The 18,829-nt window shown below is 43.8% G+C and overlaps 1 protein-coding gene across 2 annotated transcripts in view; it reads left to right on the top strand.

Annotated features, from left to right (window-relative positions):
* The first annotated feature begins 358 nt into the window (after nt 1–358).
* Nucleotides 359–18,829, top strand: part of FSTL4 (follistatin like 4) — a 450,257-nt gene continuing 431,786 nt past the window's right edge. Inside the window, exons 1-2 of one of the 2 annotated variants that reach the window (XM_067731745.1) lie at nt 359–581; nt 8,152–8,287. In XM_067731745.1, coding sequence (XP_067587846.1) covers nt 8,162–8,287 — 126 coding nt within the window. In that variant the 5' untranslated portion in view covers nt 359–581; nt 8,152–8,161. Of the gene's footprint in view, nt 582–8,151; nt 8,288–18,829 lie in introns of those variants that run through there. The other variant, XM_067731746.1, reaches the window with a different exon arrangement.

The raw sequence follows: 18,829 nt of genomic DNA, 5'->3' as shown, positions 1-18,829 counted from the left end.
CTGAGCTCCACAAGCTACAGCTGCTGATTGAGACCAGCAGCGCATATTGAGAGCACAGACTTGGGGAACCCTGCCCGGAAAAGAGCCAGAGGAGAGGAGGAGTGTGTTGGGGGGTGGGAGAGCTCGTCGGCTGCCGGGGTCCACAGAGCCAGGGCCGGGAGCGCACCCCGTGCCCCTGCGGCTGCAGAGATCGCCCTGGAGCGCCGGGAGTCCTCCAGCCCCGAGTGCGCGCCCGGCTCCTCCGCGCACCTGCCGCAGGCCCCGCGCGGGTCTGAGCGGCGGTCGGGCGGGCCGCGCGCACAGGTGGCGGCGATTGGGCAGGCGGGGCCCGGAGGGTGACGTCACGGGCTCCGGTCCCGGCGGCAGAAATAGGGCAGCCGCGGCGGTGGTGCCACAGCAGCGGGCCGCGGCGGCTTAGAGAGCTGGATCCCCGACAGCCTCCAGCGCGCCCAGGACCCGCCGACAGCCGGAAGGACCGACCGAAGGACGCGGGACCGGGTCTCCGCTGCCACCACGGGGCGCTCCCTCTCGCCCTCCGAGTGCGGCCACCTGGTCTTCCCCTCGGCCCCCGGCCGCCTCAGGTACGCGGGCGCGGCTTCGGAGCGGCCGTGGGGAGGGTGTCAAGCCGCCGCCCCCGCCGCCGCCAACCGGTCCCGCTGCGCCCCGCTGGGGTACTAGCGCTCGCGGCCCCGCGTTTCCCTGCAGGGCCCGGCCGGGCGCTTGCTAGTCCTCAGCGCCGCGCCTGGTGAGCCAAGTTTGCTCGCCTGCCGGGAGGCAGGCACGGGACCCCGCGACCCGGGCTGGGCAGGGCTACCCCGGGGTAAAGGCTGGGGAGCCGAGGCGTGTGGCCTGGGTCTGCAGTGGGGACCGGAGTGACCGGGCTTGCGCGCAGAGCACCGCGCAGAACCACTTGAGCCGAGCCCGAAGCGGGCGCCGGGCTCCGAGACCCTTCAGGTGCCGTTCTTGTGTTCTGGACCCCGAGCGGCCTCGGCGAGACGGGAAAGCGGTTGCACCTGGGCTCGGACTCGTGCCCTTGGCCCCGGGCTGGGACGCGAGGCGGGCGTCCTCACTACCTCTTTCCTCCAGCTTTGCGGGGAAACTTGCGTCTGCTCGCTGCAGCCCGAAGGGCCCGCGGCGCCCGGCGTGGCCTTCGCAACCCCGAGGGCCGCCGTGTCCGGGGCTTCGCGCTTGGGCTTCGCGGAGGAGGCGGGAAGGACCCGGGACCCCACTAGGCTCCGGCAGCCCGCCGCGCTCCTTATGCTCGGTCGGGCCGGTCGTTGTTTCAAGCAAGCGGCCGGTGTTATTTGTTGGGAAATCACTAGTGAGCAATTTGTTTGGGGGGGGATGTTCAGGCAGGGGGCTTGGTCCTAACAGCTTGTAATGTGGGTGATCTCCACTCCTCTTGGCGCCAGCAAAAGACCTGTTCCAAGTTTCGGGCGGACCTAGGCGAAGCAGGCAGAGCTATCCGCTTTGGGTGCGCGTGTGGCCTCGAGTCTGGGGGAGAGCTTGGCGCGAGCCTTTGGGTCTCCCTTCGACTGACAAAGCGTTGCCCCGAGCGCGTTCGCTTGAGGCCTGCCACCTGAGGACTTCGGCGCCCGCCCCTCTTGCAGGAACAGAAACCTGCTGGAGCAGTAGGGTTTCTCACCATGCCCAGAACGTGGCGAGCATCCCGTGCAGCGTGTCCGTCTATGTAAGTTCCTGGGGACCTGCAGAGTTGGGCCTTCTAGGTTTGCGTCTAGCCCAGAGAGTTGGTCCCACATGCGCTGTCCAGACGACCTCTCTCCTGATAACTGTCGCCGACATTGATGAATAGCGCTTCCGCAGCCTCTCCTCCGCTCCCCTCTAGGTGTCGCTTCCGCCGAGGTTTCTGGCGAGTGGAGCCGGTAGCTTTGGTCTGTTCCCTTAGTGAATTTGTTGCAAGCCTGTGCACCAGGAGTGGTACTAGATGGGCTCCTGAGACGCAAATATCCGTCCACATTCTCTGAGCCAAACAGAAACAGAATTTCAGTAGAAGGCGCGGTAACTTAAGCCCATTTTTGGTGCACATTTTGATTATCACACAATCCGAGAGGGGAGAAAAGGGATCGGGAAGAAATTCGGACTTTTCTCAAAAGTCCCGAGTTATTTTCCTATCATCAGGTTAGGGGAAAGCCAGAGATGACTTTTAACAGTGTCCTTTTAATCCTGGAATGGCCCAGACAGGCTCTGGGTCTGGGCAGTGGTCAGGTGGAGGGCTCACCTGGGAAGCAAATGGTCAAGGGAGTGAGGGATACGGCTTCTCTGACCCCAGAGGCTCAGCAGCCCTCAGGCAGTAACTCTAATGGAAGACCTGAGCCGATGCTCCATAGAGCGCATGTCTGCTTTCCATCTCAGTTTTGTGAGAAGACACGGCAGCATTACTAGTTTATGTGTGTTTAAACGCACTGAGATGAATGTTCACTTTCTTCCCATGCTAGGGAAAAAGACAGCCTGTCTCTCCAAAGACTTCAGACAGAGCCAAAGGTTGTGCAAAAAAAATAGTCTTTGATGTAATGAATTAAAATTGCTTAATAAAAGTTGTTCCAATGGATTTTTCTCTCTTCAAATTTTTTGTCCACCCTCAATTGTTGTCAGTTCCAGGAAGGCTTTTTGTTCCAGAGAGGGGCCAGCTTGCTCTGGGTATGGTGAGAACTTTTATCACTTTGGCTGTGTCCTGGAGTGGTAGGTTGGAGTTTTCTACCTTGACCTGCCAGTCACTCAGGATTCTTCTTCTAAGGGCTGCAGCCTTTTTTTTTTTTTTTTTTTTAAGTGATCTTTATGATGTGAGCTTTTGTTTGACAACATTACATTTCAGAAATTGTCATTGACTAGTCAGGATTTCCTAAAAATCTCCTTAATTGCCACTTTGCCTTTTTTGGTATTTCTTTGCAAACTCAACTTTCTTGTGTTGCTCTGTGCTTACTAATTAATCAAATTAGGCAGTTATTTCAATAGCACATCTTTCCTTACATTTTCTATCTTGGTGCATAACACAAGGCATGCAACTTCAAGTAAAATAGAACTACAGTGGAGCGAACATGGTACTCAGGAGGCATAATCTGAATGTTGGAAGGGTGAGGGTTCTGTGCGTTAACTTCATAGTAAATAGGAATGTCATAGATTTACACATTGCACATAGACTAATTTAGATATCAAATTTATCAAATGTTGGAACAATTAACCAAAGATACCGAGTAGATAATTAATAGGAAATGCAATATAACTTCATTATGGATTGCTGCAGGGTTGGCTTCATATGTTTCCATGCCTAATTTCCCTGGATTGGTATTTTAGAGATTATTTTAGGAAGTTTGAACCCTTTCCTTTTTTCCTAAAACACTCACAAATCAAAACTGGGGTCCTAAACCTTGCAAAAGAAATTAGCATACAGCTTCCTGGTTTTAGGTTGGAGTTGATATGCCTTTTTTTTCTCTTTGAACATTGGGCAGGCATACAGAAGAGAACTGTAGGATTTTGGTGGTCCCCAATTGGTTCCTATTTGTTGATTGCCAGCATCACATGTATAAAATGCAATGCACCTAAAAGTAATTGGCTAGAGCATACACTTTTCAATTAGGTTAGAAATTCAGGTGCCTCAGAATCACAGACTTTACCATTCTCTTCAAGGATGGGTGGTGTTGCTTAGTTCTGCCAAATCATCTTCCTAATTTCTGGTCCTGTCTGTTACAAAGAGAAGCCATTTCCATGTGACTATTCCATAGTGTCTGGTCTGGTAATGTCACCATATTCTGAGAGAGGATGAGAGAGAACGAACCAGTGAATAGCTTTTCCAAAAGCTCCAAGGGTCAGAATTCCCATTCTTCCCAAACAGGGCTGATTCCTGGAGGAGGAAAGAGAAGTTTGTACTCATGCCTGTGCTTCTCTTTGCCTTCTGACACTGTTCAGTAAAGACAGCTTACATGCTGCTGTATGTTCTCTGGTGGGGTAGATTTGGAGTTTACATATTCATACCAATTTCTCCCTGGTCATCTGCATTCTTAGGTCACAGTTTTTCAACTTCCTTCAAAAAACAAGTCAGTATTTGGAATGTTACATTCTACAGATTTGTCGTACCTCTATAATTTTAAGTACAAATAAATAATAGCATGATATCAGCTTATATTATAACACCAGAAAATCCTGTGGTTTTCACAGCAAGGGGTAGATGATCTAACGGGGCCCATCTTGAACTAAAAAAAGCAAAATCGGTCTGTCTAAACAGAGAATGCATACATATTCCGTCCGTGAGTTTGTGATTATGTTAGAAACAAAACAATTGCCTAGGGGTCAGGATGCTTGAGTTTTAGTCTAGGTTTGGCTACTGAGTTGGCTTCATACATTGGGTGAATTCCTCCACCTTCTAGGCCTTTGGTGTCCTGTCTGTGCAGTGGCCAGTCTGGCACCTGATTCTCCTGAGCATGGGGAAACATGAGGCTCAGCTGGGAAACCTCAGAGGAAGGAGTGAAGTACTTCTCTTGGAAACGAGATGTCTTAAATATCAAGTGATTGTGTCTTACGAGTTGTTTGAAAGGAAAGGTAGTTCCAGGTCTTTTATGAGAACAATCTCAGGTAGATTTATAACCAATCTTGGGACTCTAGCATGGATTGAATGAAGCTTATAAACCTAAATTGATTTCAAAAGGAGCTCTAGGTTGAAAAAGAGGGTTTGTGACCTTATTAGTGGTACCTTCCCGTTTCTTTGACAGGGAGATTCTTGTATTTTCTTCCATCTGAGGGCCAGTAGGGCTATTTGAATTTGATGAGTAATCTTCCAACAGGTCCTCTTTGCCCAAAGTGACTGTCTACCAGGCTGGTTGGTGTTGCCCATGAGCTAAAGGGTACTCTTGATGCCTGGTATCCTTTGTATCTCCTCATGGTTTCTTTATTTCAACCACATTCTTGGCCAATGAAGACAGCACCAAGGAAGGCCGAGGAGAGCGTGCTGAGTGGCCCCATCCTGGGTGAAGTGTAGGAGGGGGGCAGCTTGGCTTCCCCCTCTGGCCTTGCTCGGAGCCATGAAAGCTGGAGGAACACAGCTCTTGGCATCTGTGAGAGAAGAGACTTGGGACTCATGGCCTCTAATCTTGCTGTACATAGATGTTTCCCCATCTAAAACCAACCATTCATCCAAATAAAATATTTCGAAGTATCAAGAGGCAGCAGGGGATGGGGTTTAAGAGTATAGACACCAAGTCCACCTGGCTGTCTTGGAGTCCCAGCTCTGCCATTTATTTGCCATGCAGCCTTGGCAAGGTATTTAACCCTCTCTGTGACCCATTTCCTCTGTCATTTGACTAGAGGATAATCATTGCCCTCCTCATGGAGTAGAAATGAGGATTATGAGTTAATACCTATGAAGCATTTAGAACAGTGCCTGACACATAGTAATTGCTATATGTGTTAATCAAATAGAGAGTCTCTATTTGGTTATTAGACAGATCATCAAAATTGATTTAGACGCAGTATTCTTTTTTTATGAACCGAACTGTCATAAAACTTGGGTTGTAAATTTTAAGAGTGTTGTTGCTGTAGACGGACTGAATTGTCAGTCACCATGAGTATAAAATGACATCTCAGACTCATCTGCCGTGCAAATGAAGTTTGATCTAGTGGTGGCCAAGCTGAAATAAACTTTACAGAGAGGCTGCCTAGGAATATTTCAGTAGTTGGCCTGGCTCGTATGTTTCCCTGTCATCCAATGAAATCCTACGGGAATCTCAACACAAACCAGACAAAACCAGAGATGACTCCAGGTGCAGTAGGGCTGCAGTTCAGCTTCCTGAAACACATCTCAGAACAGCTGGTTTAATGCCAGAGGTCTGGGCACACCCTCTTAAATGAAGTGATTTGGCGCTTTCCAAAACAATTGAAATGAACAGAATTTATTCTGATATTATCCATTAATAATAAAACATCCAAAATAATTGGTCTCGGATTACTAGGCCAACTGAAAACTAAATACTAGATATTGTGGCTCAAATATTTCATAACTCCAGGGATTGACATCTGTACATTATCTAGAGTAAGTTTTGATTATCTTGCTGTTTTTAGTTTATTTGGGCTTGAAGGCATGAAAAGGGTGAGAAGAAGACCTTTTATATATATGCTCACTCCATGAGCACTGGTTGATGGTGGATAAGTAGGGAAGAATTAATAAAAGTAGAGTAGGAAGCAGTGTCTTTCTAGTTCTAGCTTGAGTTACTCTTGCTGGTTTAAAAAAATTCCGAAAATCCAGCAACTGCTCTCTGCAGTCCCTGGAACATGGATGGCTCTGTGTTCAGAAGAGAATAATTTATGGGGAGTAGGGAGTTGCCCTATTTATTTTTAGAAAAACTGGTTGCAGTCAGGGAAGTCATTTTTATTCTCTTTTAGTCCCAAATGTGATTTTTCCCTCCTCATCCCTGTAAGAACACACACCCTAGCTGGAGCCCCGGACAGGGAGCGTAGCGCTGGGTGGCTGCTGGTAGTGCTGCAGCCCTCTCCCAGGTAGCTGCGGAAGCTGCAGCGTTCTGCTCCACTCTGCCTTCTTCAGAGGGAGGAGCTGGTGCTGACTGTGCTGAGACCATGACCTTCAGATTGTATTTACTGGCCACTCGGACCGTTTCCCCAGTAATTCTAGCTTTCCCTCCAGATGTCGAAGATGAACGGCCGAAGCAACAGAGATAGGAGTAGGAGCCTGTGGACTCTTTAAAAAAAAAAAAAAAAAAAGGAGATGTCGTCTCTTAAAAGATAGTCATAACTTATAACCTTGCCTTTCACAGGCCAGTGTTATATGCCTACAATGTTTAGTTTGACTTCTCTTTCCTGTGGGCATTTCTGTCTCAAGTTGGGGACATGAAGCAAATCTGGGGCAGCAGCTTTATTGGGTATGGAAGGAGCCAAAGGAAACCTGGAATGTGGCAGGAGTGTATTTGTTTGGCAGCCCTGGCATCAGCGCTAGTGATCATTTGATACCTCCCCTTGTGTACAGCAGGGATCCTTCAAAGCTGTTGGCTCTGGGGGTGAGCACGGGTGGACCCCGCAAACAGGCTGTAAGGTCTCTCAAGCAGCTAATCATCTCTGACTCGGACACCTGCTCATGACCAGTCCTAAGCCAAGTGATGGGGGTGCTGGCCTCCAAGGAGCTCTGTGTGTTTTCATCTCCCCAGCCATGAACAGGATGCAGTGTGGACCACATGCAGTTAAGCACTAAATTGTGTGGTGCTCACAGAAATTAATAACTCTTCAAGTTTCCTTGAGTAAGAGTTCTAAATACTGCATGATGAGTTCTATCTGGATATGTTTCTTAGAGATACTGAAATTAAGGTTGGAATATGTTCACAGTGGAAGCCTTAAAAAGTACAGCTAATTGGACAAATGCACCAGTCTGTGTCTTTGTCCTCTTAACACAATGCCCAGCATATGTTAGGGAGTTGAATTTTTATTATAGCTGATCCTTAGTTTTTTTTCATCCATGGGATTCTTTGATTACTTTCCATTGTCCATTTCTTAGACAATCTATCAAGTGAGTCTCAGGAAATATCTTAAATGCTACTGAAATCCTATTATCCATTGGATGCTGGGATTCTACTACAAGGACTGGTCTTGAAACAAAAATAAAAATAGTAGACCCTTTAATGCTGTTTTGAAGTTCACTCTCTTGTTAACCGAGGCATCAGCTACGAACAGGGGTGCTACAGATTTAACATGATTCCTCATCAGCATTTATTGAGCACTAGTGTGCCCAGCTGCAAATACTTTCTGAGGAAACAGAAGCGTGGACATAGGGTAACCTAACAGAGGTGCCTCAGCCTTCTCACCCTCATTTGTTCTTGCAGATGTAGTGGCAGGTGCATTTCAAGTGGGTTTCTACATACCAGTTAGCATTTCTAGAGTTCTTACTATGTGCCAGCCCTGCCTCCTTCAGTCCTCACAGCAGCGCTATTGGGTACATATTCGGACCCCATTTTAGAGGTGAATAAACTTAGGCTCCGAAGTATTATAACTTCTCCACAGGAAAACAGAACGGTTGGTGCCAGAATTTAAACTCGGATGTATCTGATTCTGGAGCACAGGTACTCACTAACTAACTATGCCTTGACATGCTTACACTTTGCAGCACTTAGTTCTGAGTGTTTGTCATTTTCTCAACAGACTCAACAAAATGAAACCAGGATGCTTTTGGCTGCATCTCACACTGCTTGGAGCCTCCCTGCCTGCTGCGCTGGGGTGGATGAACCCAGGAACCAGCAGAGGATTGAACATGGGTGTGGGAGAGTCCCGGGAAGAGGTATAGTCACGTCACGGCTGACATGCCATTTAAAACTCATTGCTTTTCAATGTTAGAGTATCTAATTTCCTTTCCACCTTTAGTTTTTATCAAGTAGATTGCAGTGAAAATTAAAATCCTGCCCCCTTTTTGGTAGGGGACAGAAGGAAGCCACGTGTGTTGATAAGGACAGGAGGTTTATATCATGCTGTTAAGTAATGGTCTAAAATCTCTCCAGTGCCAAAAATGTATCCCCAGATGAAGCTATGGTTGCATGTTTTGTCTTCCACACAGACCCACCAGAGAACGGCCTTTGTGTATATTTAATAGCACTCTGAAAGTGCTGACTCATTGGTGGAGCACACCCATGTGAATTAATGAAGTCTTTTAATTAAAAAATATGTTATAAAGGAAATAGACTTCTTTTCAGCTCTATAGATAACAAGAACCAGGCTGAGTAAGAACGGAGGGTAGAGGTCCTAAGGGAGACGGCCTTAACGAACAGATAAGAATGATTAATGGCATGTTAGCTATATATAAATGCTTCTAAAGTGCTTGAAAAACTTGTTCTCAAATACCTCCCGGGAGAGTCTTGCTATCCTGCTAATTGCTTAGTGAACTCTGCTCTGAAGTCGTGAAAAGGAGTCATAAACTGCAACCAGCCCTGCTCAGGTAGTGGGCCTCATGAATTTGGGGCTCATGAGGGATGTAGATTTTCTGCACGTGCTGAGTTTTTTGTACATGCTGAACCTTGAGCAATGACTACACCCTTTCAATAAAACCACCTAGGATTTTCTGGATGACGTGATGAATACTAATTCTTACCTGAGAGCTTTCCAGGGCATCTTAACTGCCACTGTCTTCTGTGATGCCTCCCCTTCTCCTTTTCTCTGTGCGTGCTTCCCGTCCTGTGGAATGAGGAAGAAAAATCACCCCCAAAAGTCAACGTTACCCGGAGAGTGAATAACGATCCACACTATATGGTAGGATTAATGCGTTATTTGAGCAAAAGACACGATTTCTCTTTCATTATTACTTAATTGTAACGCAATCCCAAAGCTACAGGCCTTAATCTTCAGGGAGCTGCAGAAGTAATTTAATGTGCACTCTTCCTGCTGAAGTGCGTGGCTTCCCTTTGTGGCGAGCAGATGATTAAACAGAAACACTGTCTCTCCCATCTAAATCCATGAAGGACACAACTTAATGTTCTTGTGAAAGAGTCTGAAGGCTGACTTGCTAGCGAGCCCAGCATTTCCCAATGGGAATCGTTTAATCGTTATACCCATATCCATACAGAGGGAAAATGATCATTTAAGTCCTATCAATATACTGTTGAATATTTAATAGCAAAGCAAACAGGCAAACACACAGCTACGTGTATTTCGTGTTCTTACTTTCGGGGCTCATTGGCCCACTGTTTTAAATCACTTATTTCAATTAAAAGAGTCAAGCCTATTACGGTGGGATTTAGCTGGAGGTAAATTGAAGGTAAGTTGATATCAACCTAGGGTCTCTTTATTTTAGTTGTTACCACCCTAATTCTTTGTGTACCAAAGAAAGAGTAGATGATGCTCATCCTGAAGAAGTGAGGCTGATTTTATGTTTGGGGGTGCTGTTGTGTTCCCCCCTTCACCCCATTAGGATAGAGGCCCGGAGATGCCATTGTCTCCCAGGTTCGGGAATTTCACTGCTTCGGGAAAAGGAAGTGATGCCTCTGTGGACTCTCAAAGGCCAGAACAACCGCCCTACCCATCCAGTTCTCTTTGCCGTAGACTGAGTTTTTGTGAAGTGTTGTAACTTCTGCTCATTGAGTCTGCTTCTGTCAACTGTTAAATGAGATGATGACAATGTGAATGGGCCCAGGACATAGGGCAGCCTCTGAATGTTTAGAGAGAGTGGGTAGGACATGTAGCGTAACTGGTTAGTTTGCTGACCTTGATGACACTTGATGCACAGCCCCTCTGTGCCCTCACTCACTAGGGTCCTCCTGCCCCAGTGCCGTCCCCTCTTTTTGCAAGTCTGAATCAGCCCCTCTTCCAAGGCCCAGCTCTGGTTCTTACCTTTTCTCTAGAGTCTTCTTTTTTTTTTTTTTTTTTTCCGTACACGGGCCTCTCACTGTCGTGGCCTCTCCCGTTGCAGAGCACAGGCTCTGGAGGCGCAGACTCAGCGGTCATGGCTCACAGACCCAGCCGCTCCGTGGCATGTGGGATTTTCCCAGACCGGGGCACGAACCCGTGTCCCCTGCATCGGCAGGCGGACTCTCAACTGCTGTGCCACCAGGGAAGCCCTAGAGTCTTCTTTGACCACTCTTGGTTACATTTGATCTCTTTCTCTGAACTCCTAGTCTTAGTCTTTCCTATCTTTTTCTTAACTCTTGTATTTGTACTTTAGCATATGGATGAAGCCATCTTCATCTTTCTCTTCCTTACAGCGTCTAATAATTTTAAGAGGAAAATAGAGGCTCATTGAGTTTTTGAGTCAATTGATATTTATTCAACATTTGGTACTAGTCATGTTGTCACCTTGGTGCTTTCAAATTTCACATTAGACTGTCATGTATTTAAATGAGTTTTTATACCTCCCTGCAGAGCAGGCTCATTTTTGGTGTGGACATGAATGGTCCCCCCAGCAAATCTGTTAGCAGTCTGTGGGCCAAGCCAAGCTTGTACCTTGTCAACATCCAAGATAGTCCTCTGTGTAACAGGTTCTAACAGGGTAGTTTCTTCTTTGAATTGTAGCTCTTTATATATCCAGAACTCACTGCCTAAACCATATTAAACTCCTCTAGCAGTTTCCTCAGACAGTCTTATTTTCTAAAAGAATCAAAACCAACAGTTTCCTGAGACTCAGTAAATAAATGAATAAAAACCTTTCCAGGAACTAAATGGTAAAATGTTTCAGTGTGTATTTTCTTCCTGATCGTAGTACTTTCCAAAACATTCATTGACTTAAGCTTTTTTTAAGTACTCGGAAAGCATTAATAAGATTTAATTTGCCTTTCAAGTTATTATACCAATTACTTGAGTGTCCTAAGGGTAAATAAGGATTAAATGACCAATGTGTGTGTGCTTGCACATTTTTAAAGCAATTATAACAATTGTGAATTGTGTTAAATTATTGTTTCATGTACAAAGACTGCAGTTGAAATAGCTTCAAGGAGTTTACCATTTTACAAACGTCGATAAAAAGAAATGTAGCTGGGTGGAGTGCCTCTTTAATAAAGAGCTGAGTGGCAGGGCATGATCTAGAATCCTAATGCAATTCTGAATTCAGAGGAAACAATTCTGAGAAATACAACTTATCGAAATTCTGAAATAGAGTTATATTTTATTTTCCCCCTTTCCCCAATACTCTGGCCAAGATAGATACAGTAGTAAAATCAATATTGGTAGAATTTTATACTGGGGAGACCAAGAAAGTGAGAAGGGATGTGATAACAGTCCCTAGGGACGTCCCTCTTGAGGGGCAGACATTTGTGGGCAGGTCCCCTCCCCTTTGAGTCCTGGATACTGTGTTGCCATCACCCGCTGGGCTCTGGGATTGGATGGGGGCCGTTACACAGCCTTATGCATCCTTCTTGATCTTACTGAACTTTTCCTAAATTGCTCATACCCATGATTTCTAGTCATGCACTAAATATCTGTAAATATTAATATTGGTTCCATTTAAAATTGTTAGCTTTGTATGCCCTGGTGCTTATAGACCCGAGATATGCTTTGATGTCAGACACCATTTGTTCTCAGTGTGTGTGAAGTCTCATAGGAGTCTTGTTGTGTTTTTTTTTTCGGTATGCGGGCCTCTCACTGTTGTGGCCTCTCCCGTTGCGGAGCACAGGCTCCGGACCAGCGGCCATGGCTCACGGGCCCAGCCGCTCCGCGGCACGTGGGATCTTCCCGAACCGGGGCATGAACCCGTGTCCCCTGCATCGGCAGGCGGACTCTCAACCACTGCGCCACCAGGGAAGCCCTCATAAGAGTCTTTGAGGAAAAACAATAGGTAGTAGGAGTGGTATCAGTAGTCAGGATGCTTCCTGTCCTCCCTAAATCCAGGGGTCAGCCTAAGAGAGCAGGATCCTACCCTGGTTGACCAGCCCGTTCCCCTTCTGCAAGTGTTGGCCCCTGACGCTGACTGCACTCCTGTCCCTGTGAGGACACCTTCAAATTACAGAGAACTTAAATGCTCTGGCTTCTTTCTGCGTTGGCTGGGCGTTCAGGCTGCTAAGACTGAGCATTAATTTAAAAAATATTTTTCTTCCGTAATAAGTGTCCTTGTTCTTGCACATTTGATTGCAGTTAAGACAATGTTCCCCTGCCCTTTCTAGTGTTGTTCTCCCCCCACAGCTCCCACCCCATGCCCCTGACTTCCTTTTTTTTACATCTTTATTGGAGTATAATTGCTTTACAATGGTGTGTTAGTTTCTGCTTTATAACAAAGTGAATCAGTTATACATATACGTATGTTCCCATATCTCTTCCCTCTTGCATCTCCCTCCCTCCCACCCCCCCATCCCACCCCTCCAGGTGGTCACAAATCACCGAGCTGATCTCCCTGTGCTATGCGGCTGCTTCCCACTAGCTATCTACCTTATGTTTGTTAGTGTATATATGTCCATGCCACTCTCTCACCCTCTCACAGCTCACCCTTCCCCCTCCTCATATCCTCAAGTCCATTCTCCAGTAGGTCTGTGTCTTTATTCCTGTCGTACCCCTAGGTTTTTCATGACATTTTTTTCCCTTAAATTCCATATATATGTGTTAGCATACGGTATTTGTCTTTTTCTTTCTGACTTACTTCACTCTGTATGACAGACTCTAGGTCTATCCACCTCATTACAAATAGCTCAATTTCGTTTCTTTTTATGGCTGAGTAATATTCCATTGTACATATGTGCCACATCTTCTTTATCCATTCATCCGATGATGGGCACTTAGGTTGTTTCCATCTCTGGGCTATTGTAAATAGAGCTGCAATGAACATTTTGGTACATGACTCTTTTTGAATTATGGTTTTCTCAGGGTATATGCCCAGCAGTGGGATTGCTGTGTCATATGGTAGTTCTATTTGTAGTTTTTTAAGGAACCTCCATACTGTTCTCCGTAGTGTCGTACCAATTCACATTCCATCAGCAGTGCAAGAGGGTTCCCTTTTCTCCACACCGTCTCCAGCATTTATTGTTTCTAGATTTTTTGATGATGGCCATTCAGACTGGTGTGAGAGGATATCTCATTGTAGTTTTGATTTGCATTTCTCTAATGATTAGTGATGTTGAGCATTCTTTCATGTGTTTGTTGGCAGTCTGTATATCTTCTTTGGAGAAATGTCTATTTAGGTCTTCTGCCTATTTAGGTCTTCTGCCCATTTTTGGATTCGGTTGTTTGTATTTTTGTTACTGAGCTGCATGAGCTGCTAGTAAATTGTGGAGATTAATCCTTTGTCAGTTGCTTCATTTGCAAATATTTTCTCCCATTCTGAGGGTTGTCTTTTGGTCTTGTTTATGGTTTCCTTTGCTGTGCAAAAGCTTTGAAGTTTCATTAGGTCCCATTTGTTTATTTTTGTTTTTATTTCCATTTCTCTAGGAGGTGGGTCAAAAAGGACCTTGCTGTGATTTATGTCATAGAGTCTTCTGTCTATGTTTTCCTCTAAGAGTTTGATAGTTTCTGGCCTTACATTTAGGTCTTTAATCCATTTTGAGCTTATTTTTGTGTATGGTGTTAGGGAGTGATCTAATCTCATACTTTTACATGCACCTGTCCAGTTTTCCCAGCACCACTTATTGAAGAGGCTGTCCTTTCTCCACTGTACATTCCTGCTTCCTTTATCAAAGATAAGGTGACCATATGTGCGTGGGTTTATATCTGGGCTTTCTATCCTGTTCCATTGATCTATCTTTCTGTTTTTGTGCCAGTACCATACTGTCTTGATTACTGTAGCTTAGTAGTATAGTCTGAAGTCAGGGAGCCTGATTTCTCCAGCTCCATTTTTCGTTCTCAAGATTGCTTTAGTTATTCGGGGTCTTTTGTGTTTCCATACAAATTGTGAAATTTTTTGTTCTAGTTCTGTGAAAAATGCCAGTGGTAGTTTGATAGGGATTGCCTTGAATCTGTAGATTGCTTTGGGTAGTAGAGTCATTTTCACAATGTTGATCCTTCCAACCCAAGAACATGGTATATCTCTCCATCTATTTGTATCATCTTTAATTTCTTTCATCAGTGTCTTACAATTTTCTGCATACAGGTCTTTTGTCTCCTTAGGTAGGTTTATTCCTAGATATTTTATTCTTTTTGTTGCAGTGGTAAATGGGAGTGTTTTCTTGATTTCTCTTTCAGATTTTTCATCATTAGTGTATAGGAATGCCAGAGATTTCTGTGCATTAATTTTGTATCCTGCTACTTTACCAAATTCATTGATTAGCTCTAGTAGTTTTCTGGTAGCATCTTTAGGATTCTCTGTGTATAGTATCATGTCATCTGCAAACAGTGACAGCTTTATTTCTTCTTTTCCAATTTAGATTCCTTTTATTTCTTTTTCTTCTCTGAGTGCTGTGGCTAAAACTTCCAAAACTATGTTGAATAAGAGTGGTGAGAGTGGGCAACCTTGTCTTGTTCCTGATCTTAGTGGAAATACTTTCAGTTTTTCACCATTGAGAACGATGTTGGCTGTGGGTTTGTCATATATGGCCTTTATTATGTTGAGGAAAGTTCCCTCGATGCCTACTTTCTGCAGGGTTTTTATCATAAATGGGTGTTGAATTTGGTCGAAAGCTTTCTCTGCATCTATTGAGATGATCATATGGTTTTTCTCCTTCAATTTGTTAATATGGTGTATCATGTTGATTGATTTGCATATACTGAAGAATCCTTGCATTCCTGGAATTAACCCCACTTGATCATGGTGTATGATCCTTTTAACATGCTGTTGGATTCTGTTAGCTAGTATTTTGTTGAGAATTTTTGCATCTATGTTCATCAGTGATATTGGCCTGTAGTTTTCTTTCTTTGTGACATCTTTGTCTGGTTTTGGTATCAGGGTGATGGTGGCCTCGTAGAATGAGTTTGTGAGTGTTCCTCCCTCTGCTATATTTTGGAAGAGTTTGAGAAGGATAGCTGTTAGCTCTTCTCTAAATGTCTGATAGAATTCGCCTGTGAAGCCATCTTGTCGTGGGCTTTTGTTTGTTTGGATATTTTTAATCACAGTTTCAAATTCAGTGCTTGTGATTGGTCTGTTCATATTTTCTATTTCTTCCTGATTCAGTCTTGGCAGGTTATGCATTTCTAATAATTTGTCCATTTCTTCCAGGTTGTCCATTTTTTTGGCATAGAGTTGCTTGTAGTAATCTCTCATGATCTTTTGTATTTCTGCAGTGTTAGTTGTTACTTCTCCTTTTTCATTTCTATTTCTATTGATTTGAGTATTCTCCCTTTTTTTCTTGATGAGTCTGGCTAATGGTTTATCAATGTTGTTTTATCTTCTCAAAGAACCAGCTTTTAGTTTTATTGATCTTTGCTATCGTTCCCTTCATTTCTTTTTCATTTATTTCTGATCTGATTTTTATGAGTTCTTTCCTTCTGCTAACTTTGGGCTTTTTTGTTCTTCTTTCTCTAATTGCTTTAGGTGAAAGGTTAGGTTGTTTATTCGAGATGTTCCCTGTTTCTTAAGGTAGGATTGTATTGCTATAAACTTCCCTCTTAGAACTGCTTTTGCTGTATCCCATAGGTTTTGGGTCATCGTGTCTCCATTGTCATTTGTTTCTAGGTATTTTTTGATTTCCTCTTTGATTTCTTCAGTGATCACTTCATTATTAAATAGTGTATTGTTTAGCCTCCATGTGTTTGTATTTTTTACAGATCTTTTCCTGTAATTGATATCTAGTCTCATGGCATTGTGGTTGGAAAAGATACTTGATACAATTTCAGTTCTCTTAAATTTACCAAGGCTTGATTTGTGACCCAAGATATGATCTATCCTGGAGAATGTTCCATGAGCACTTGAGAAAAATGTGTATTCTGTTGTTTTTGGATGGAATGTCCTATAACTATTAATTAAGTCCATCTTGTTTAATGTATCATTTAAAGCTTGTGTTTCCTTATTTATTTTCATTTTGGATGATCTCTCCATGGGTGAAAGTGGGGTGTTAAAGTCCCCTACTATGATTGTGTTACTGTCGATTTCCCCTTTTATGGCTGTTAGTATTTGCCTTATGTATTGAGGTGCTCCTATGTTGGGTGCATAAATACTTACAATTGTTGTATCATTTTCTTGGATAAATCCCTTGATCATTATGTAGTGTCCTTCTTTGTCTCTTCTAATAGTCTTTATTTTAAAGTCTATTTTGTATGATATGAGAATTGCTACTCCAGCTTTCTTTTGGTTTCCATTTGCATGGAGTATTTTTTTCCATCCCCTTACTTTCAGTCTGTATGTGTCTCTAGGTCTGAAGTGGGTCTCTTGTAGACAGCATATATATGGGTCTTGTTTTTGTATCCATTCAGCCAGTCTGTGTCTTTTAGTGGGAGCATTTAATCCATTTACATTTAAGGTAATTATCGATATGTACGTTCCTATTCCCATTTTCTTAATTGTTTTGGGTTTGTTATTGTAGGTCTTTTCCTTCTCTTGTGTTTCTTGCCTAGAGAAGTTCCTTTAGCATTTGTTGTAAAGCTGGTTTGGTGGTGCTGAACTCTCTCAGCTTTTGCTTGTCTGTAAAGATTTTCATTTCTCCATCAAATCTGAATGAGATCCTTGCTGGGTAGAGTAATCTTGGTTGTAGGTTTTTCTCCTTCATCACTTTAAATATGTCCTGCCAGTCCCTTCTGGCTTGCAGAGTTTCTGCTGAAAGATCAGCTGTTAACCTTATGGGGATTCCCTTGTGTGTTATTTGTTGTTTTTCCCTTGCTGCTTTTAATATGTTTTCGTTGTATTTAATTTTTGACAGTTTGATTAATATGTTCCTTTGCGTGTTTATCCTTGGATTTATCCTGTATGGGACTCTCTTGCTTCCTGCACTTGATTAACTGTTTGCCTTCCCATCTTAGGGAAGTTTTCAACTATAATCTCTTCAAATATCTTCTCAGTCCCTTTCTTTTTCTCTTCTTCTTCTGGAACCCCTATGATTCGAATGTTGTTGGGTTTAATGTTGTCCCAGAGGTCTCTGCGACTGTCGTCAGTTCTTTTCATTCTTTTTTCTTTATTCTGCTCTGCAGTAGTTATTTCCATTATTTTATCTTCCAGGTCACTTATCCGTTCTTCTGCCTCAGTTATTCTGCTATAGATCTCATCTAGAGTATTTTTAATTTCATTTATTGTGTTGTTCATCATTGCTTATTTCATCTTTAGTTCTTCTAGGTCCTTGTTAAATGTTTCTTGCATTTTCTCTTTTCTAGTTCCAAGATTTTGGATCATCTTTACTATCATTAGTCTGAATTCTTTTTCAGGTACACTGCCTATTTCCTCTTCATTTGTTAGGTCTTGTGGGTTTTTATCTTGCTCCTTCATGTGCTGTGTGTTTTTCTGTCTTCTCATTTTGCTTATCTTACTGTGTTTGGGGTCTCCTTTTTGCAGGCTGCAGGTTCGTAGTTCCTGTTATTTTTGGTGTCTGTCCCCAGTGGCTAAGGTTGGTTCAGTGGGTTGTGTAGGCTTCCTGGTGGAGGGGACTAGTGCCTGTGTTCTGGTGGATGAGGCTGGGTCTTGTCTCTCTAGTGGGCAGGTCCACGTCTGGTGGTGTGTTTTGGGGTGTCTGTGGCCTTATTATGATTTTAGGCAGCCTCTCTTCTAATGGGTGGGGTTGTGTTCCTGTCTTGCTAGTTGTTTCCATAGGGTGTCCAGCACTGTAGCTTGCTGGCCGTTGAGTGAAGCTGGGTGCTGGTGTTGAGATGGAGATCTGTGGGAGATTTTCGCCATTTGATATTATGTGGAGCTGGGAGGTCTCTTGTGGTCCAGTGTCCTGAAGTTGGCTGTCCCACCTCAGAGGCACAGCACTGACTCCTGGCTGGGGCACCAAGAGCCTTTCATCCACATGGCTCAGAATAAAAGGGAGAAAAAGAAGAAAGAAAGAAAGAAAGAAAGAAAGAAAGAAAGAAAGAAAGAAAGAAAGAAAGAAAGAAAGAAAGAGAGAAAGAAAGAGAGAGAGAGAGAGAGAGAGAGAGAGAGAGAGGGAGGGAGGGAGGGAGGAAGAAAGAAAGAAAGAAAGAAATGAACGAAGAAAGAAAGAAAAGAAAGAAAGGAGGGAGGGAGGGAGGAAGGAAGGAGGGAAGGAAGGAAGGAAAGAAAGAAAGAAAAGAAAAAGTAAGATAAAATAAACTAAAGTTATTAAAATAAAAAATAATTATTAAGAAAAAAATTTAAAAACAAAAAATCAGACGGATAGAACCCTAGGACAAATGGTGAAAGGAAAGCTATACAGACAAAATATCACACAGAAGCATACACATACACACTCACAAAAAGAGGAAAAGGGAGAAAAATAATAAATCTTGCTCTCAAGTCCACCTCCTCAATTTGGGATGATTCGTTGTCTATTCATGTATTCCACAGATGCAGGGTACATCAAGTTGATTGTGGAGCTTT

Source organism: Pseudorca crassidens, chromosome 3 (assembly GCF_039906515.1).
Source record: "Pseudorca crassidens isolate mPseCra1 chromosome 3, mPseCra1.hap1, whole genome shotgun sequence".
Lineage (NCBI taxonomy): Eukaryota > Metazoa > Chordata > Mammalia > Artiodactyla > Delphinidae > Pseudorca > Pseudorca crassidens.
The sequence above is the reverse complement of the archived record's forward strand: the minus strand, read 5'-3'. Positions and strand labels throughout refer to the sequence as shown.